At 36.6% G+C, this 22,185-nt stretch overlaps 1 protein-coding gene across 1 annotated transcript in view; it reads left to right on the top strand.

The window, feature by feature from the left end:
- LOC114026232 (protein FRA10AC1) overlaps positions 1–22,185 on the top strand; it is a 55,331-nt gene that overhangs the window by 8,550 nt on the left and 24,596 nt on the right. The window contains exons 3-8 of the mRNA XM_027839897.1: positions 4,917–5,012; positions 5,150–5,195; positions 6,911–6,987; positions 7,732–7,815; positions 9,382–9,466; positions 14,241–14,286. Of these exons, the coding sequence (XP_027695698.1) occupies positions 4,917–5,012; positions 5,150–5,195; positions 6,911–6,987; positions 7,732–7,815; positions 9,382–9,466; positions 14,241–14,286 (434 nt within the window). The remainder of the gene's footprint in view (positions 1–4,916; positions 5,013–5,149; positions 5,196–6,910; positions 6,988–7,731; positions 7,816–9,381; positions 9,467–14,240; positions 14,287–22,185) is intronic.

Here is a 22,185-nt window from a genome sequence, read left to right as displayed (position 1 = left end):
GGCCAAGCAAAATATATGTCCTCCCTTTTCCTCATTTTAGATAATCATAGACAGCTACCTAGTTCTCCTTAAGTCTTCTCTTTCCTAGCTAAAAAAATAGTAGTTTCTTCAGCTGATTCATTTATGATGTCTTCTTTGATCCTCTTACCATTTCTGGTAAGGTAGCAGAAACAAGGAAAACTTGTTTCTGTTCTGAAACCGATTATGACTTCCTTTCTAGGAGGACCTACTTTATTTGCCTTTGAGGTTTTCAATGTCTTTCTACATCAGCAGTCAGTGCCTCCTGCTTTGTCATAATCAGGCTAAGGTTTGTAGTCCTTCCTTATTTCTCTTTATATCTTTTGAAGGATAAAATTATCAGTGAAGCAGGTCACAAATTTTCAGCTCCTCTGCTTTTGGTGGTGAGAGAGTTCCAGCAGATGTTTGAATAGTTTAAGCAATAGACCACTACAGTATCATGCTTCTGTGCCAATTTTGTGATGTTTTCCAAACTCTTCATCAAATTTTTCTTTCTGTTCACATAATATACATAATATATCCCTGCAACAGTGTCACTTTTCATTTCCCCTTTTATTGTTCCTTACCTAGTCTGTACCATATTTCTCTCCTCTGGCTAATGGATTTCTTCACAGAAGCTTATTTCATTAGTATACAATATTACTTTACCTCCTTTAATTTATTCTGTTCCTTTTAAATAATTCATATCCTTGTAAAACCATATTCAAGTTCTGAGTCCCATCCCATCAAGTGCCTATGAGGTCATATTTTCCTCCTTGTATTTATATTAAGATCTCTAGTTGACTCTGTTTATTACTCCACACATTGTGCATTTGAATTGAGACATCTGATGTCATGAGTTTGATTGCTGGCCCTCTTCTTGGACATTGTCTTCTGTTTCTTCTGGTATTACCAGAATTACAGTATTACAGAAGTTTTAGGAACCTCACTGTCTTAGTCCAACCCATATCTGAAAAAGAAACATGACTACCACACACATAACCTGTGATTACATAACCTTTGCTTGAAGACATCTAGCTAGGGGTAGAACCCAGGTCCTCTAGAGATAGCCCAACTCGCTTTTGGATAGCTTAGAATGTTAGGAAGTTTTTCCTCATACCAAGTCTAAATTTACCTTGTTGTAACTTCCACCCACTGGCCATCTGGGGCCAGACAGAATAAGTCTAATCCCTGTTCCACGTGACAGTCTTTCAGGTTCTTGAAAATAGCTCTCATGTGCCCCTTGAATCTTCCGTTCTCCAGGCTAAACATCCCCAGTTCCTTCAGTGAATCCTGATGTGGTATGGATTTGAGGCCTTTCATCATTCTAGTCACCTTTCTTTGAACACTCACTTTCCTACAATATGGTACCCAGAACTGAATCTACTAGAAACTTTCCTTATCTTAATGCAGCATGAGAATGCATTCGTTTTTTAAAAGGCTGTCATATCACATTATTGAGTGAATTGTTAAATGAATGAGTGAAAATTTTTTTTTTTTTGCTTAGGCAGTTGGGGTTAAGTGAGTTGCCCAAGGTTGTAAAGCTAGTAAGTGTCAAGTGTTTGGTCTTAGTTCGTATTTGAATTCAGGGCCCGTGTTCTATCCACTGCGCCACCTAGCTGCCCCGTGAAAAAACATTTTTAAGTGCCTGCTATGTGCCTGGCATTTTGCTAGGTGCTAAGGACAAATTATACGAAAGTAAAACAGTTTCTGCCCTTAAGGATCTTACATTCTAATAGGGAAAAGAACACATATTAGGAAGAGATGACCAGAGAAGGCAAAGAAAGGAGTTTTGGTCTTTGGAGTCATAGGGATTGGGAGTAGGACCAAAGGGTAGTCAATTGTCTCTTCTTTTTTAGTAGCAGTGGTAGCACTGATTTTTTTTTTTTTTTTACTGTTCACAGAGCAAGAGATAGAAAATTCGTAGAATATACCTATTCTTTTTAACTCTTTAAAATCTACTTTCCCTAAATTTAGAGTGTATGTCAGATTATGGCCTCACTTCTCAGCACAAATTAAGTGAGTGGTCAGTTCACAGCATTTCCAGTCCAGTAGCCAATTCTCTGTTGTTGGTGAGAATCAGATCCAGAACTCTATTCTGGAACCCCTTTGTTGGTTCCTCTTCCTGTGTTGTACCTGTTACTCTACGTGGAACTAGGCTTTTCAGATCTCTGTGGGCTGTTTTCCCTTCCCCTTCTTTAGTTTAAAACTCACTTTTTTAGATTCGTAAGACTTCAGGAACGCTGGATATGAAAATCCTATTCTTGGACACAGTGTTTTAGTTTGTTCTTCCCTTTTTCAATTCTTCCTGTCTTTTCTGAATTTACTACCTTCAGTCAACAGAAATGATTAAAAAAACCAACAACCTCATATATGCTTCCAGAGTCTTTAGTTTTATTGTGTAGGACTTCAAAATCCTTAGCTTTAATAAAAGACAAAATGTGGTGTGTCATCAGGGAGATAGAACACTAAGTGCTTTTCATGTCATGGGGTTCAGAGGAAGGAGAAGCAACAAATGGTTGGGATATCAGGGAAGGCTTCATGAAACGAGTGATATGATTTATCTTACAAAGCTAAACATTCACCTAAACTAATTAAGTAGAAATTCTAAAGTTTTTTGCGAAATTCTTCATGACAAAAATGGAATGAATTACACGTCAGTGTTAGCTTCTTTACCATTATAGGATTTTGCACAGTAGCCTTTGTGTGAAACAATTTTTAATGAAAAAATAGTGTAGCCTAGTTTGATTATCCATCTTATTTAACACGTAGATCTGAATTACCTTCAGCCTCATCCTCAAAGGATGATGACTTACCACCTTTGAGACTATTAAAGATTATGTTGCAAGCCACAAAGAAGGTTCCAAAAGTGTTTTGAGCAACATTAGCTTCATTGTAATGGGTAGAGTCTACCAAATTAGTTACTTTGAAGGGAATAATGTTCATTTATTTATGTACATTATGGTGTGTTTTCTTTAAAAAAAATTTACTAGTAACACCTTGTGGGCTACTGATTGTTATCTTAAACTGAGTGTTTAGACATGCTAATGATATTGGGCCGTTTTGCAAGAGCTAGCATAGTGATACGGTCTGATGAATCATGGAGTCTTATAGTTGGAAGGGATATTAGAAACCATCTGTCCAACGCCACAAGAATCTTCTCTACAACATACCTGACAAAATGGTCATCCAGTCTTTGCTTGAAGTTCATATACTATTAGGCTGCATTAAGGAATAACTGCTAATGTGAAGAATTTTTACCTACTAATGTTAAAGGTTTCCATCAACACTGCAAAGCTGAAAACAGCTAATCATTTCTTGTATTTCAATATCATACTCTTTAGTGATGCAGTGATATAAGAAAGTATAAAACTGAATCTAGAAGGTCAGCATGTCCTTTTGGTAATTGATATAGTGTGGCATTTACACTGAGTTTGCAGACTGAACATCGAAGAACTTATTCTTTGTGCCTGTTAGGTCTACTCCTGCTTTATATCTCTCATTCAGTTTCATTAGCATCCTCTCTATACTAGTCATAAATCACAAGACAAATCTATCAATGATAAGTTCCTAGGATATAGCCAGTCTATTGACATTGAGTAAAGTGTAGCACAGCGCATCTTCTCTCCATTGAATATGTACAGAAAATATATGATATAATAGCCAAGAGCAATTGTATGGCAAATGAGATAAGGTAGCCATAGCCAAGGAGGGCAAAATGCTTCAAAAGAATGTATTAAGGCTGAGATTAAAAATGTATAGTATAACTCTGTACTGTGTGCCATATGTTTATAACTATTCAAAAGATAGGTCTTTGCTTTCATGGGAAGCTTTACTGACTCCAGTAAAAATCATCTTATATTTAAAGGTGAAAGGGAAGGAAAAAGAAAAGGAAAAGAAGATGGGTTGGTCACTTAGCAGGAATTAGGGATGACAGATGGACAGCCAGTGTTGCACGGGTACCCTTGCAGTGTCATAGTAAGGGAGGAAAGCTTCCAGTGCTCGAGCAGTCACCTTCCTGGAGAATTTATGGAGGACATGAACAAGAGTCACCCCGGATAAATGGGCATAGATGGTTTACAGTCTGCCGCTGTAATGCTCAGCACTGAGGATACAAGTAGAAGTAAAAAGACAGCCCTTGTCCTCGAGGTGCTTACATTCTAATGTGGGAAGACACACTTAAAGGGAAGTTTAAAGGAAGGTGGAGGAGAATGGGAGTAACAATTTGGAGAGCAAAAAGCAAAGCCAGGAGAGGAATGATGGATAACTGGCTGGCACTCTTCTTCAAAAACATTCTCTGAGAGGAACACACCAATGGGAGAAGGGCACTGCCTAGGCCCAAGGATGCTCCAGAATAGGACCACAGGTGCTGACAGCTTTCCGGGTGAGAAGGCAGCTAAAGCATGGTGACACAGTTTGGAGAGTCAGAAGCAGAGCTGGAAGGCAAAGCATAGCAGCACATTGTCTTTCTCATATATTATTGAGAGGACTGAATCCTAGACTGAAGCTTATGGATCAAGTGTCTATTTCATTTTATGTAATGCTTCTCAATGAAGGAATAAAAAATGCCCAAAGGAAGTTCATCCATCCTAGCATGATAGAATTTGAGACCTGGAAGAGCCGAGCCCTCTAAAGATCTTTATTTATACACATGAACCCCTGTGAAGTAAGGATGTGGGGAATGTTTTTTTTTTTTTTCCATTTTAGAGGTATGAAAATTCAAGTTACAGAGATAGGAAATTGTTACTTCAAGGTTACTAGTTTCATTTTTAGGCCAAACATTGAGCTTCTATTACATTTATTTGGAATTTATTGCTGAATGTCCTAAAACATATTACCCAATTGGAAAATATGAAATGCCAGAAAAACTATTTTAACTAGAAACATGTATTCTTTTTTCCTCATACTTAATGCACTAGGACAATTAATGAAGATTCATTGCTCAAAAAGCCATTTCAGAAAGAAAAATATGCAAAAGTGTCTCATAGACGTGTTGCAGCAGAGGAGCTGGATCGGTAAGATATTTTATTGTGAATTTTTGAGTTTGTAAATTTTTTTCATGGTTTATATAATGTTTATTCAAATAAACCTAGGGGATTTGAATCTATAAAAATTTTAGAACTTTTAATGTTCTTAAAATTTCTTTTAACAGGGAAGAAGCGAGAAATAGAAGGTTTCATCTAATAGCTATGAATGCTGTATCCTTTTAATGATTTTCACTCCTTTAATGAATAGCGGAACATCGAAAAATCTTTTTTTATTTCAGTGAAATCTTCTCTAGAAATTTAGAGCTATATTTTTCATTATTGAATGTATATATGTATATATGTGTCATTATTGAAGTAAAATTTTTCCATTTATCCTAATGGATAATATATTTTGTTAGCACCTTAAGTTAAGACAGTGACAGAAAATAGTAAAACATTTCTGAAGCTTTAGGGAGAGATTTAAGAAATATACCAGCTTGAATAAGTTTTTCTTGCCTGTCCTACTTCATTGTGTCTGGTTTGTAATGACCTTCTAACTCAGGACCTTTCACATTTAAAATCTGCAGAACCTGTACCTGAAGGCTCTAGTTAGGTCAGTTTGTGGTATGTTCCTAGGCCTGCTGTGGCTTTTGGCCTCTAAAATAGCCTTTTAAAGTTTCCTTCTCCCTACAAACCTTGTACCTGAAACAATGGCACCAGTTCAGTTTCTTCATGGGACTGATCCACATTTTCAGTTTTTCCTGACTACTGACCTGTCCATATTGCTGCTGAAAATACTGGGAGATGAAAAGAACTTGATTGAAACATGATGTGGATCAGGGCAACTTTTGCTGAAGCCAGGGATAGGAAGAGCTAGTGTTATTTAGATGTTTTGTTTTTCCTCTCCTCCCTTTTACTACTTCCCCAAGTCAGTTTTACCTTACTGGAGGTGGGGAAATTAGGGGGGGGAGGAGGGGGAGGGAACTGATGCATAAACTAGTAAATGAATGAATTACTATAAATGCCTTGAGAAGTGACTCATCTATTCAAAATCTTCATAGATTTTCCCACTGCCTTATAGTACTACTTAAATATGAGTAACTGTTATTTATGAATTTTATTTAAAAGACCTCTTGTAAAAGATATTTCCATTTACGAAACTGAATGGATGACCACTCTTAGGGAGATGTGTAGAAGGATTCAAATTTCCAGCAAATTGGACTAGATGCCATCTGAGTTCCCTTCCAAATGTAAAATTCTGTGATTCTAAGTTAAAGGTTATAATCATAATTTTAAAATTTTTAGTGAGTGTTCCATTTTATTGATTTATAAGCGTTTTTATATAATGTATATTTAGAGCAATTTAAATCACACTCCGTTCTGAAAACAATTTTGCTTTTGTCTATCATTTGTAAGTAGATTTTTATTTTATGAACCTAATAGTGAGATTGTTTTTTATTTAATTCAATTTTATTTTCAGTTCTGAATCCTCTCTCTCCCCTCCTCTTCCCCTCCCCCATCCATTGAGAAAGCAAGAAAAACAAAACCTGCTACAAATATGTATAGTCAAATTGCCACATTAGTCATGTCTAAAAAATGTGTCAGTCTGCATTCTAAGTCTATCATCTTATCTGTCTAGAGGTGGATAGTATGTTTCATCATAAATTCTCTGGAATTGGTTCCATTGTGTTGATCGGAATTCTTAAATGTACAATTCAGTTTTAAAAGTTGTGGTTTACCCTCCTCAGTCTTGAATTATGCCAGGTTAGCCGAATCTTATTTTTCTAGGCAGAAAAGTGAATTCCCCTTATGTTTTTAGAAATGAGACATTCTATATTTCATTATGTGGTTATTGGAATGAATGGCATTATGAAGCAGCATACCATTCATTAATGAAGTAACAATAGCTTTTAAGGGTAAAAATTCCTTAATTTTTCATATTTCAGTATGAAAGACATAAGAAGTTGGTGAATGATTATATTTTGTATTATGGTGGTAAAAAAGAAGATTTCAAACGTTCAGGGTAAGTATTATAATGACAAATTTATGTAAATTAGAAGTGTATAGTTTATATAGCCTTGCAGAAAGTTACGTGAATTAGAGGTATAGTGTTTCCTAGTTTCATGACCTAGAGCGTGTGTTGTGCTGGTGTCTACTTTGGTCCTCCAACTCTGATAGGTAAACTTTGCCTTTTCTTTCTGGACCCCAAGTTGCCATTTCCCTTTTTGTCCCCTTATCATGGCCCTTTTCTTCTTCCATCTTCGTCATACCAGACATTTGGACTTTACCCCTGGATCCTTGGCTCTGATAGGTGAGCTTTTTGCCTTGTCTTGTGGAGATACAAACCTCCAGGTCACTTTCAGCTGTATCCTCACTGTGCTTAGCACATAATAAGTGCTTACTAAATGCTTTATCTTTTTTCTTTATCTGTTAGTCATCATGGATATAAAGTTTGGTATAGTGAAGGCTACATTTACAAATTATTCTACATAAGCATAAGGATCTGTTTAACCCCACAACTTCTGTTCCAGGAACAACTCTTGGACCCTTTTTATTTTGCTTTGTTTTTGTTCTTTCTCTTTTGTTTTTTCTCTGACCAGGTATCACTAGGAAATTTTTACAGTTGACCGTGTATATCTGTGATTGTAATGTTTGCTGAATGGCCTCTTTGGGATAAATTCACCCCAAATACTAGTGAATCTGGGCATGCACTTTTGTTTGAAATTACATTTAAATTAAATAATTCACAAAACATTATCTTTTCTAGGGAAAATGACAAGACAGACTTGGATGTTATAAGAGAAAATCATAAATTCCTATGGAATGAAGAAGATGAAATGGACATGACTTGGTGATTTTTATTACATGGGGACATGTCACATTGAGGTTCTTTGATGGTTGATTTTCAGATTCCTATTGTTACCTTGGTTGGAAAAGTAGGGAGGAAAATGCAAAGAAATAATTCAAACTCTTCAATAATTTGGTTTATAAAAACTTTACTAATTTGGAATATTAAGGAAATAAAGCCTTGGAGGTAGGGTGATATAGTGGAAAGAGCTAGGCCAGGAGTGAGGAGAACAAAATTCTACTCCTAATTCTACTACTAATTAGTTATGTGACTTTGGGCAATTTTCCTCACTTCTCTTAATTTCATTATCCTCCCTGGTGGAATGAAGGGCTTGGTCATGAGGGATGTACTTAGTGAATTAAAAGCAACAAATTGCTGTATAATTTTGGACCATTATTTTATTGAACCTCTTAAATATTGAAAACATAGGATTAAAACTCACTGAGGGCATTACTTTGGGCAAGAAAATGGTTGAAATGATATGGTTAGAGAAGATGCCTTTGTAAGCTCTGAGGATCTTTATCCCAAATCACATGTTTGCTTCTGATGGGGAAAGCCCAAAACCTTTTAATGTGTGGGGCTTACAGCATTGTCTCTTTCCTGAGAACAGCAGTCAGGCATGAAAGAATTGCAATAATAGCCTTGTTTTGGCTTGTTAGTGCCTTTTAAACACCCCCCCCCCCGCTTCTACCCCAGGTCTGGCTCCATAGACAATCAAAAAAGTCTTTCTTCACCATGCAGTTAGTGGACCAGAACTACAGAGTGCCTGTGCATGCTCCAGATCAGGGAGTAGGGTTCTTCCCTTACATGCCATTTGATGTCCTTCTGGAAGCAGCCTCCCATCTCTGTCATGTGGGGGACACTAGACCTGCTAACCAGTCCCCCATTCCATATATATAAAGCACTTTTCAAACTTTTGAAGTGCTGTATAAATGTCATTTCTTATTACTGTGGTCCAGGTCCTCTGCTTTCTGATAACCTAACTTGATAGAAGATGTCTTGGTTGAACATGTAGCAGATCTTTGGTCATAGTCAGTTGATGATTATCTTCTTTGATAGTAACCAGAGCACAGATAGTCTGTTTTTGGTTAAAGAGAAAGTCATTTCCTTTTGATACAGGAAGGCGCAAGGTACTATACCCCCAAAAAGCTGAATGAATTGACTTATTGAATAGGGTTATTTAATATTTAAATGGTGATAAATGCCTTTTAAATGAAGTTATTTTAGTTATTACTATTGAGCTGCTCCAGTAACTAGCCAACAGGCCCAACTACTTCTTGGGACTTCTCGTAGGCACATGTTAGAAAATTTCTAGGATAGGAGAGTATTTCTTGAGTCTTTTGCTAATTCCTGGCAATTTTATTTAAACTTTCATTTATTTGACTTGCATTTTTAAAAAATAATTTATTAGATTTCTTAGTAAAATTGTATTTGTAATGCACTTTCATCTATGTCTTTTAAAATCAATCATTGTATTTTCTGTTTATGTTGTTTAATTTGACCTTGCTTCCAAGTAATAATTCTGGTTAGATTTCTAAAGTTGTAATATTTATATATTTCTGACTCCAGGGAGAAGAGGCTTGCAAAGAAATACTATGATAAATTATTCAAAGAATACTGCATAGCAGATCTCAGTAGATACAAAGATAACCAGGTATAGCTCCAAAAATTACCGTTATTGTGAATTATTTTTCTAAATTTGATTCTTATTTGAGTAAAAGATTAACTTCTATAACCTATTTTAATATTAACCTTTTAAAGATTCTTATTCTACCCAAGTAATCCTACATTTCTGAGTGTCCACATGGAACATGCAAACTACAGCAGTGGAATATATAATGTATGCTGGATATGGAATACTTTGTAGTGGGGTTGTGGTAGGAGAAACCTACAGCTGAATGGCTGGAGGCAATGGTTTATTCCTGTGAAGTGATTTCTTTTGTGACACTGGGAAGTAGTGGTTATTCTCCAAATTAAAGTCAGGCAATTTCTTCTGTTGCACTTGAGCTTATTCAAGTAGAATTAGCTCTTGATTATTTGTGCTAAATAACAACGGTGGATTTTCTTCTTTATGTTAATTTTACATATACTAATTTAAAAATTAGTTTGCATTCTTTAAAATAACATTGACTGCTTAAGTAATTTTAAAAATTATCTCATTTTATTATTGTCTAATCCATTTCTCCATAAGAATAGTATAAGATATTCTGTCAAAAACTTATATCTAGGGAAACTATAACCACAGCTTTCCTTTCCTCTATTAATTTTGGAATCTTTTTTTTCTTTGGCTCAGTTTGTTGCATTTTCTAGATATTTGTGGAGGAGTTGTGGGGGAGAGCTTGTCTGGTCTTACTTGCTACTCTGTCATCTTCCCAAGCAATTTTTCTAAAGCATAGGTCTGACTTTCCCCCTCAATAAACTCCAGGGGCTCCCTATTCTAGTAGCAAATATGAAATGTCTTATTTGACATTTAAAGCTATTCACAACTTGACTCCTTCCTACCTTTCCAGTCTCCTTACATTTTACTTCCCTCCACACATTCTGTGATCCAGCTATGCTGGCCTACTGACCGTCCATCTCCTGTCTCTCTGCCTTTTTATGCCTGTTTTCCACGCCTGGAATACATTCTCTTCTCTCTGGCTCTTAGGTTCCTTGGATTCCTTCAAGATTTAGCACAAGATTTTGCAGAAGGCTTTTCCTGGTCCCACGAACTGTTGGTCCCTTCCCCTCTGAGTTTACCTTCTATGGTCCCTTCCCCTCTGAGTTTACCTTCTATCTGTGTTTTCTCTATTTTCTCTGTATCTGGTTATTTGCATGTTGATTCCTCTATTTGAATGGAAATTTCTTTAGGGCAAGGACTTTTTTCTTCTTTTCTGTGCTCAATAAAAGCTTGTTGAGACTGGGTATGGTGACCAGCCTCTATTCCCAGCTACCAATGAAGCTTAGACTAGTGGAGCTCTTGAGCTCTTGAACTGGGAGTTCTGTGCTGCAGTGGCCTAAACCAAATAGGCATCTGTACTTAGTTGGATACTAATCAGGTGAGCTTGGTGGTAGTGGTGGTGGGGGTGGTGGTGGTGGTGGTGGTAGTGGGGTGTCCTACAAGGTTGCCTAAAGAGGCCTGAATTATACTATATTGGAAACAAGTTACCCCTCCCTATGCCAGTCAGAGCCTTGAATAGCCCGTGTAATTCCAATTTGGGCAAGATAGGGAGACCCAGCCTTTTTAAAAAAAAAATGCTTGTTGACTTTACTGGCTGTGGCTAATGGAAGTGGCCCAGGAGCATGGATTAGTAGACAATAGAGAATTATTTTAGGATTAAAGATTTGCTATGGTAAATCTACATGTACATAATTTGAAATTAGCTGTATTGGAAACAGCAGTCTATTAACTGCCTGGGATTTGCTTTTTCTGAGAGTCTTTTTTTGTTTGTTCAAGTGATAATTAGATTTCACTGGAATTATGCTTAAATGGAACTGTGGTTTAATAATAAATATTTATAGTGCCTAATTGGACTTTTCCCTTCTGTCGAGGAGAATGATCTTTGTATTGGAAGGGACCAAATAAAAACAGCTAGGCACCTGAAAACCGATAGTTAGAGGAATGGTTTGAGAACACCTAGCTTCCTTTCCCAAGTTCAAGTCACCAGTCCCAAATATATTATATCCACAAGTACTAAAAATTGTCCAGTATGATTGCTAATTCACTGCCACTGATCTTTAAAATATTGGGGAGAATAGGAGAGCTGTTATAACCTCAGTGTGTGACTATCAAAATAGCTAATAATTAGTGATATTATGCTTTATTAAGAGAGGTAGAGTGTCAAGACTAGGATGATAATAGTTTCACTGTACTCTCTCCTGGTCATACTACATCTGAAATATGGTGTTCAGTTCTGGGCACCACATTTTAGGAAGGACATTGATAATCTGGACAGTGTCTAGTAGAGAGCAAACCATGATGGTGAATATCCTTGCTCATGAATATTATGACATGAAGTTCAGTTAAAAGAACTGGGAGTTGGTATAAGAAGAGAGCTTTTGGGTTGACTCTTTGGTTCTCTTCAAGTATTTGAAGTGCTATTATTTGGAAAAGGGATTAGATTTATTCTAATCCAGAGAAGAGAATTAAGAGTAATATATGGAAATTGCTTAGGGACAGTTTTAGGTTCAGTTATAGGAAAGGTTTAGTTAATTATTAGTCATACAAAAGAGATATGGGCTGGAAAGTTTGGAAAGTTACCTTCACTAAAAGTCTTTAAGCAAAATCTAGGTGAACATTCATGAACTTAGTAAGTATCTGCCATGTGCACACACTGTGCCATGCACTATGCCAAGTGCTGGGGAGACATAGAAACTCAACAGTCTTTGTCATCAAGGAGCTTACATTTTTCTAGTGGAAAATAACATGTAAACAGAAAAGTATATAAATACCAAAAATATACAGAGTAGATAATGATTTACACTGGGAAATGACGCTAACAACTTGGGGATCAGGATGGACTTCCTGTAAGAAGCAACACTAGAAATGAACTTGGAATCTGTTAAGTGGTGGGCAGCTCCTTAATATATTTATAAGCCTAATTATAGATTTAAATTGAGCTGCCTCAGTTTTTTTTTTTTTTTGGCATGGACTGTTCTGGATGTTCTATTCGGTTCAACAAATATTTATTAAACACCTATTACATGCAAAGCATTGTACTAGGCTCTGGGGATGCAAAGGCAAAAACAAAACTTTCTCCCCTCTACTGGCTTACATTCACTGAAGGGAAACTGTATGTAAATACAAGTAAATGTAGAGTAAATACAAGCTAATTTTGGTGGAGGGGGAAGAGGCACTAGCAGCTGGAAGGAATCAGGAAAGGTCTCATAGATCATGTGGCTCTTGAGCTGAACTCTTGACAGAAGCCAGTGATTCTAGGAGTTGGAGGTAAGGACAGGCATGGGGGATAACCTTTACAAAGACAGAGAGAGGGGAGATAGAATGTTAAGTTTGGGAAAGAACTGAGAGACCAGTTTGACTGGAACGTAGTGTGTGAAGGGAAGTGACAGATAATTCTGGAAAGGGGGGTAGGAACTAGATTGGAGAAGGCTTTAAAAAACAGTCTGGAGAGTTTACATTTAATTCTAGTATTTAGCCTAGTATTTCGAGTTGATTTTATTTTTGTTGGGCTTTAGTTTATACGTGAATTTTTTTTACTTTGTTTTCCTCATTAACATTTAACATAGAAAGTACATAGAGTGTTTACTATCTAACGGGCACTGTGCTAAGCTGTAGGGATACACATACAAGCAGAAAGACAGTCCCTGCCCCCAAGGAGCTTACATTCAAGTAGGGGAAGACAAAACATAAAACAGTGCTAAAAAGGGAGAAAGAGGTGCAAATGAAGGTATTCATAGTGGGGACATGGTACAGAAACTCCTGTGGAGAATCAGGAGTGCATCTTGATGAAGAATGACAGTATGATAGACCTGGGCCTTCTCCTTAAAATGTGTGTTCTTGGAGGAATCAGCCAGAATCAGCCCATCAAAAGGAGAGGCTTCAGGGGTGGCAGGGTACTTCTAATGTGAGAAGTAGTCTGGGTATGGTATGAGCTTCCAGGAGGAAGCACGATAGTCCCCTTTCCCAAAGAGCTAACATTTTAATGGGGGATGACAACATATAAAGGGGATCTGGAAGGGGGGTTATAGTAGAAAGTTGCTGAGTGTTGTGGAGGTCCTGGAAAAATAACCCAGAATAAAAGAGTCCCAAGTAGAAAAATAGACCCTTTGTTAAAATTATAATCAAAATAACATCTGAATGTGGGAGTTCTTGATTTGGAGAAGAAAACTTGACTAGCTGTTTGGGGTAAGGGTGGAGAGTACTACTTTTTCACCAGGAGTCCAAGCATGCTTCACTTCTTACTCCTGACCATATTTGGCCCAGCCTTATTGGGGGGAAAGAGGAGTCTACTGAATAATAGCAAGGGTAAGGTCAATAAATGCCTTCCTGGCTGAGGTTGCTTAGACCAGGAGTTTAACTTGAACTTTTTAATTTCAACAGTTCTCTTGGTAGCGAGAGTCATTTGATTATTTGTTATTTGTTTGGTCAGCCTGATGTCATCATAGGACCAACATTTCTGTGTTAGCAACATTGAGAAATACATATTATTCACTGAGCTAACTTCATAGATGACATGAACTGATACTTACTAACATCTATAAACCCTAGGAGCTTCAATGTTGGGTTGAAGTAAGTAGAATAAATGAGGAACAATAAGTTGATAATTTATTCTCTTGATTTCACAGAAAAAGAAATATTGTAGTTTTTTTGATGGTGATCTTTTTAATTAGATTGAAATGTCTGATTATTCTAAATCAGGTCTCAAGTTTGATTTGATTTTAAAATGTTAAAATGTATCTCTCTTTTAATGTAATTTTTTTCTTGTTAGTTTGGATTTCGATGGCGAATAGAAAAAGAAGTAGTTTCAGGAAAAGGTAATTTTTTTCCTTTCAGTATACAGGCTATTTATTATGTTTCTAAATAGCATTGGTGAAAGTTATTTCTGGGCTTACACAGTTAATATCTATATTAATAGAACTATATAGAAGATGTGTTGTTTAGTTTTTTGGTTTTTTTTTTTTTTTCAGTTGTGTCAGACTCTTCATGACCCTCTTTGGGGTTTTCTTGGAAGATATTGGAGTAGTTTGCCATTTCCTTCTCCAGTTCATTTTACAGATGAGGAATCTGAAGCAAGCAGAATTAAGTGATTTGCTCAGGGTCACACAGCTAGTGATTGAGGTCAGATTTGAACTCAGGTCTCCCTGACTCCATGCCCTGCACTCTATCTATTGTGCTACCTAGCTGCCTTATATAGAAGATGTACATGTGACATATGAGCAAATGAGTATAAAATTATTTTACTTTCAACAAAAATGTAATAAGCATATTGGATATGTTAATAAACTGCTTACTATAGTCATTCTTTATCAGGTAGCTTCTAAATATTTATTTTAAACTTTTTTTCTCAGCAGTTTTTCTCTAATATGGCATAATCTCTAGATTCTTAATTGGTTTATTGATCTTCCTCCAAGTATCATTTTTTTCTGATCATACTCTTTTTTATATATTTGTTTCTTCTAATCTCAGCAGACTTTTGGAACCTGTAGTAAGGGTCCTGTATCCTACTGTAGGAAATACACTTCAGTTCTTCTGTAGCTTTCTTGTATCTCTTCCAGGGGACAAGTTTGTTCTTTATAATTTTACCACCTTCATTTTCAGTAGTTTTATGGTAGTAGTTCTTTCTGTTTACATTGTTGAAGTTGTGTATTTTATTTTCCTGGCTTTTCTTATTTCACTTTCATCAGTTCATGTGTTTTTATGCTTCTCTATATTTATCATGTTTATCTTCTTAAATCACAGTAATATTTCATTACATTCATGTACACAGTGTATTTAACCATTTCCCAGTTAATGGGTATCTACTGAAAGCCAGAGTTTTCAGTTCTTTGCTTTCCACAAAAAGTGTTCCCATAAGGTTATCACCATTTCTTAAAGTATTTTAACCAACCATGGGATCTCAGTCTTGAAAGAGGTCATCATAATTCCACTTGTTCTTGAAGGTCTTCCATAATATACGTGATAAATACCCAGTCTTTGTTTGGAGATCTCCAGTGAGACAGTATCCGTTCTCTCCCAAGGCAGCCCTTTCTACTTAAATAATTAGGATGTTTTTCTTTGCATCAAGCTTAAATCCGCCACTGGGAGTTCCACCAATTGCTCCTAGTTCTGTGCAGTTGGGCAATCCTCAGATATTTGAAGACTGCTATCATGTCTCCCTTATTAGCTATTTTCTTTTCACACAGCTAAACATCCCTAATTACTTCAGTTCTCATGCTAAATGAAGTTGAAACCCTTTTTTGTCCTGGTTTCCTGGCTTTGCATACTCCCATAGCTTTCCAGTGTTCTTAATATAACTGAATAGAATACACCAGATATGGTCCAACTAGGGTAGGCTGAATCTACACTATCACCTTCCTAGTCACAATGCCTTTCTTAATGCAACCTAAATTTACATTAGTTTTTTTTTTTTTGGTTTCTTTTTCAAACAAACAATTACGTAGTTGTTGCCTCCCCAATCTTGTTTTTATGAGTTGAGTTCTTTAACCCAAGTAATGGTTAAGACTTTACATTTATCACATTAATTTCATATTATTTGGTTTGGAACAGTGTTCTAGTCTGTCAAGATTTTTTTGGATCCTTCATCCAGTGTGTTAGCTATCCCACCTGCCTTTCTTCAAGCCTTTGTTAAATATTTTAAATAGAGTTAAGTACAGATCCCTGGGGGCTCTGCCCTAGAGATCTTATTCCAAGTTGACATTGAGTCATTAATGATCATACTTCAGGCCTGGTCTGTTGACAAGTTTCTTATTTTAATTTAAACATTTTTATTGATACCTTGTTTTTACATTATCTTTATTTTTGTATACATTCCTTTTTCCCCTCTCCAGAGAGCCATACCATATTAGCAAAAAGTTTTGCCTTGGCAAAAAGAAAAGGAAATACATTTTCTCATGTCTTCTGGAGGGGGAGAGGGACAGGCTTGCTCATTATAATTAGTATTTGTATTTATATTGTTTTCCTGGTTTTTGTTTACTTCATTTTGCATCAGTACATTTGTCTCTCTAAGCTTGTCTATTTTTTTCATCTACCTTATTTCCAGTTCTCGACTCCTACAAAAGTGCTGCCATAAATATTTCTTGTTTATATGAGACTTTTCTTTCTGTCTTTGACCTCTGTGGTGTAAATGCCTAGCATTGGCATCTCTGTGTCAGAGGATGGTATGAACAGTTTAGTCACTTTCATAGCATAATTAAAATAATTTTTGAGTGGTTGAACCAGTTCACAGCTTCACCAGCAGTGTATTAGTGTGCCTGTCTTCCCACAGTTCCTCTTAACTGCACTGTCATTTAGCTCATATTTTCCTTTCCCCCTCCAGGAATGGCATGAAAGACTATCAAGACTGTCAAAGACTACTTTGCTAAAATCTAGGTAAATTCTCTCTAATAATCTAGTAGTCTAGTAATTCAGTTGGTCAATCCAGTAATTCTATCAAAAAAGGAATTAATATTAGTCTAGTATAACCAACTCTTGATAAAGCCAGTTACTTGTTAATTAACCATACTTTTAATAATATGTTATAGAATTTTGTCAGTAATTGAAGTCAGGTTGATTAGTAATTTGCTGACTCTGTTCTCTTTCCTTTTTTTTAAAGTCAGGATATTTGATCTTTTCCAATCCTGTAGTACCTCTTCCATTCTCCCCATTCTTTCAAAGATTGCTGCTAGAGGTTTGGCAATCACATCTGCCTGTTCTTTCATGACCCTAGTTATCCAGGCCTAGTATCCTGAGCTCCTAAAGGATAGCTTGATTCTTTCTTATTGTCCCCTTAATTATCATTCATATTAGTTTCCTAGGAGCCATTTTTTCCTATTCTTTCTAATTCAGAGATCATTGTCCTTAGCAGAAAAAACAGAAGCAAAATAATAATTGAACAGCTATTGCCATTACTACCATACTGTCCCTTCTTTGATCTACTTCCCTCCCCCCGCAATATAGCTAAAATAATAATCATAAAATAAAACGCTTTGTTACCCTAAAATTTTTTTCACCATCCTTAGTTTTCTTTGATGGCCATAGCACATTTTGAGCTTTAATGTTCCTGGCACTAGTCTTACAGGACTATACCACTTGCTCTTTAGTAGTCACCCTCTTTTACCTGCCCTTCTATCTTTTGTGCATGTTTATTTTATTTACTTATTTTTTATTTAAGTTGCTTGATGAGTTCCCTTTGTATCCACATTATTCTCTTTAGACAACTTCTCCTTTACCTCATTGGAATTCTCTTAGTATCTTCAGAATTTAAATCTTTAGTGCTTCTAATCATTAGTGCTGACTTCCCTTGTAGAATTATAGTTCATAGGATCCTAGCTATCTTTTCTAAACTGAACCCTTTAAAATTTGCTTTTCTAAAATCTAGGGTGTATGTCAAACTATGCCTATCTCTCCTCTTGTGTTATAAAATTTAAAGATGGAGCAGTGACTTCCCTTTATGGTTTCAGTCATTTCCATCCTAGAAACCAGTTTTTCCTTGTCAGTGAGAATGAAATCCAGTATAGAAGTTCCCCTGGTTAGTTTCTCCACTTTTTGAAGGATAAAATCAACATTAAAGCAAATCAGGAAGATATTAGCTGTTCCAATTTCAGCCTAAAGAGCACATGTTTGAGTAATTTGAAGTCTCCCATCACTTACTATTATCATGCCTCTGTGCTAGGCTTTGATGTGTTACTCAATTTCTTCTTTCTGCCCAGGTGGCCTGTATAATATGCTGATGACAGTATTGTTTCTGTTCCTATCCCTGTTGAGCTTCACTTGATATTTGCCCCCATGGTTCCCTGTATAGTTCTTAGATTTCTTCATATGAGTGTGTTCTCTTAGAGCTCTGCCACACCAACACTCCCTATTATCTATCCTGTTATTTGTGAATAAGATATAACCTTACAGAGCCATATTTCAGTAGTTCTCATTCTATCAGATTTTGATGAAACCTACAAGGTCACGTTTTTTTTTTTTTCGGTAGGAATGCTAGATAATCTTGCTTGTTAACTCATACATTGTGCATCTAAGACAATGGTTCTCTTTTTGGCATTTCATTTCCTGTGAATTTCTGATTATAATTACTCCTATTCTTTTTTCTACATTGTCTGTATTTCCTTTGGTATCTATCTTGGTGGACATGCCTAGGCAGTTTTTGCCCTCTCTCTTCCTTTTCCATTTTAAATCTTTTTTATATTTCAGGGTATCCTTTTTATATTTCAAGCTGTGGTATAGAAATCCAAATCTTGTTCTCAGATGCTATTTTCTTCCTTTTTTGATTTGGCAGTTTATCATCTTTTATTGTTTATCTTATTTTATCTTTTTGTTTGTTTTTGCATCGCCTTTATGTTCAGATGTATCCATATCCCTACTCAATGAGCCATACGTTATAAACGATTTAAAAAAGAACAAAAAGCAGTTAAGCCCCGCTTTCCAACCACAAAAAGTTATTATATTAATTATTTTGACAGCATGTACAATAATACACATCCATAGACCCCCAGTCTGGCAAATGGAAAGGAGTTATACTCACTCAATTCTTCTCTGAGGACAAATTTGGTCATTATAATTATATACCATTCACTTTATTCTTTGCATTGTTTTAGTCATTGTGCATATTGTTTTCCTTGTTCTTACTTCATTCTGTATTAGTTCATTTAAGCCTTCCCATGCTACTCTGAATTCTTCATATTCATTTTTTTCTTACAGCTCAGTGCTGTTCCATTACATTTGTGTGCCACAATTTGGCTGTTCCCCAATCACTGGGAGAGTCTGTCTCCTTAAATAACTGTTCTATCTTTCTCCTTTAAAGCCCTCACCTTTGACCAATGGCAGCAGTGAAAATATTGCTTGTGTCCCTAGTTTTTGTGCTGAAGACTACCTTCTGTTTAGAAGAACCTGCTGTCATTATCAGATAACAATTAACTGCCTCAGTCTCTCTCAGCCTGGAGTCCCGAGCCACCAGTCCTTATCTCTTCTTGTGACCATTCCTGGGTTCTCTTCACCCTGTAGCCCAGCCATGTCCGACCAGCCTCTTCCTTAGACAGGGCTTCATAGAGATCAGCAGGACTGTTTTTCTTCTTTGTCTTCTTTGGCAGGATGTTCTTTTTGCCTCTGCTCTCCCAAGAAGATCAGGATTCCCTTCTGCCTCTTCATGGCCTTTTCCTCTCTCAGACTCCTGTGTGTTTTAGTGAGCAGAGATAACAGTCAGTTAGCTATGTCAGAAACACAGGTGTTACACCTTCTGTCCAAGTCATGGCAAAGGTCTCCCTGCTTTCCATTCATGTTGCACTCGCTCCTCAGTCATTTGTCACTTTTACTGACAGCTTCTTGGGGCAGCTGTGGGGCACACATCCAGTTTTGCCTCAACAGAAAACTGTCCCTTCCTCAGTACCACTTTTATACTTCCTAAGGAGTTTCTTATCCCTTCATTTTATCATGCCTTTTGTATGGACCATCTTATCTATTGCCTTGTCTTCCCGTGTGCTGTAGTGACCTGGTTTTTCCAGTCTCTCCCTCTTCTTCCCAGAGTCCTCTTCCTTCTTTTTACTCTGCAGGTCCTTCTTTGTCTTCCCATTAGGTCCTCACGTTCCCTTTCCTTTGGCTTGAGCCCTTCTCTTTAAACTTCTCCAGCTCTCCCAAATTTCATCAGTAGTTTTCTTCTTAAGTCCAAAATTAAATCTCCTCTTCAGTTCAAACTTTTCTCCCTTCCCTGTTCCATCTGGAGCCAGATCAAATGCAAACTTCACCACCTGGAATTTAAAGCACTCCACTTTTATGGCAGCTTTGAAGCTTTGTTTCTTATTGTTGCTTTTCGTGGACTTTACTTTCTAGCCATACTAGGCTATTTGGTGGTCCACAAAGTAGGCCACCCGCTGCTTTCCACTTACAGCAAGCTTATTTAGAGTCCATTCTGTGCCCAGAATCTTGCTAAGTGCTGGGCTGTGAAGACGGAGGTGAAACCATTCCAGTCTTCACAGGGCTTACATTTTGTTGGGGCTGGATGCAATAACATGTACACATGTAAGTGACTACCTGCATTTGCCCAAGCCTGGAGTGTGCTTCCTCCCGGTTTTTGCCCTCAGAACCCTTTTTCATTTCAGGTCAGCTCAGATGCCCTTTCCTGGGAGATCCCTCTTATGTCCCCCTCTCTAAGCATTGTGTTCCCACAGTAGCTTATATTCATAAGCTCCTTGAGGGCAGGAATCATTTCCTTGTTGTCTTTTTATCTCTAGCTTGTGTAGGTCTTTGACAAAATAAGTAAAAGTTAATTGATGTGAATTAATATATTCAAACTCAGAGAAAACAGCCTCATTGATGAGTATACCTGCACATTTGATATATTTTAGTTTGTATTTTGTGCTGTTTTCATAATGTGACCCTTCTCTCTTTTTTTTTTTTTTTGACATCCTGGCATGCATGACTGTGCCACCTGTGTTACTTTTTCCTGTCTTAATGGTTTGTGACAACAAAGTATGTTAATGGATCCTGTTTACTCGACTAATAGAGGTATTACTGTATGATAGCCAAATCTACATTTTGAAAACAGAAAGTAAATATTACTTTGATACTAATAGATTTTCTAGACTGACTGACTCCCATTGTTTAGAAAATGGTTCTATTTGATTATTCTAAATTATCTATAAAGAAGCAATTAGGCTCCTAATCACCTGTTGTAACCTGTTTATAAACTTTCACCTAAAGGTTACATCAGTTTAGTGTTTCAAATAGTAAATAATTAGAAGTAATTATTTTTGCTCCACAATTCTTTTATGGTATTTTAGCATCTTTACGAATAACTTCTATTTGTATAGTGCTTTTACACATGATATCTCTATGTAAAACCATATAGAGACTTTTACAGTGTTTTGAAAAGATTATTTTTGTTGGTTTAAATTTAAAATCCAGGTTAAACATTTTAAATAAGTTATTTTTATTTATCCTGTCAGCATTAGTGCCTGTTTATGTTGTTCAAAGTTAAGTCTATGGGGGGCGCAGTTAGGTGGCGCAATGGATAGAGCTCCGGCCCTGAAGTCAGGAGGACCTGAGTTCAAATGCGGCCTCAGACCAAACACTTGGCACTTAGTAACTGTGTGACCCTGGTCAAGTCACTTAACCCCAATTGCCTAAAAGTAAAAAAAAAAAAAGTTAAGTATGAAGTAAATGCATTGTTTGTGTCAAATGTGAAATTATCTGTGCAAAGATGCAAGCAAAATTGAAAAGCAGGAAATCATGTAATACTTGAGTATCCATCTTGCAAGGGAATTGAGGAATCTAACTGAATTTTTTGCTTCTTAGCTGGTAATTTTTACACTGTTGACATAGTATTTTTTTTTGTTTATGGGAGCAATCTGGACCTGAAATGTAATTGAGGTAGAGAACTCCCAGAACGAATTCCTTCTATTAGTGCAGATTGGCATGTCTTCCACAACCTAACCTTAGAGTGTTGCCTGGGGAATTGAAAGATTGAGTGAGTTACCTTGTAGATGGTCCCACAGGCAAAATGTGTCAGGGGCAGAACTTAAACCCAGATTTTCCTGACTTCAAGGCTGACCCTGTGTCCTAGACTGCTGCAGCGTTAAGAAATAGTAATATATGATTTAGCATGGATGGTGTGTGTGTGTGTGTGTGTGTGTGTGTGTGTGTTTGGAAAATTGACTTTATGTTGCATAGGATATGTTTCCATTTTAAATCTAGATTAGATCTAAACTGTTTTTAGATCTGGATTTTAGACTTAGGTA

The sequence above is a fragment of the Vombatus ursinus genome, unplaced genomic scaffold, assembly GCF_900497805.2.
Source record: "Vombatus ursinus unplaced genomic scaffold, bare-nosed wombat genome assembly UNPS02014833.1, whole genome shotgun sequence".
NCBI classification, from domain to species: Eukaryota; Metazoa; Chordata; class Mammalia; order Diprotodontia; family Vombatidae; genus Vombatus; species Vombatus ursinus.
The sequence above is the reverse complement of the archived record's forward strand: the minus strand, read 5'-3'. Positions and strand labels throughout refer to the sequence as shown.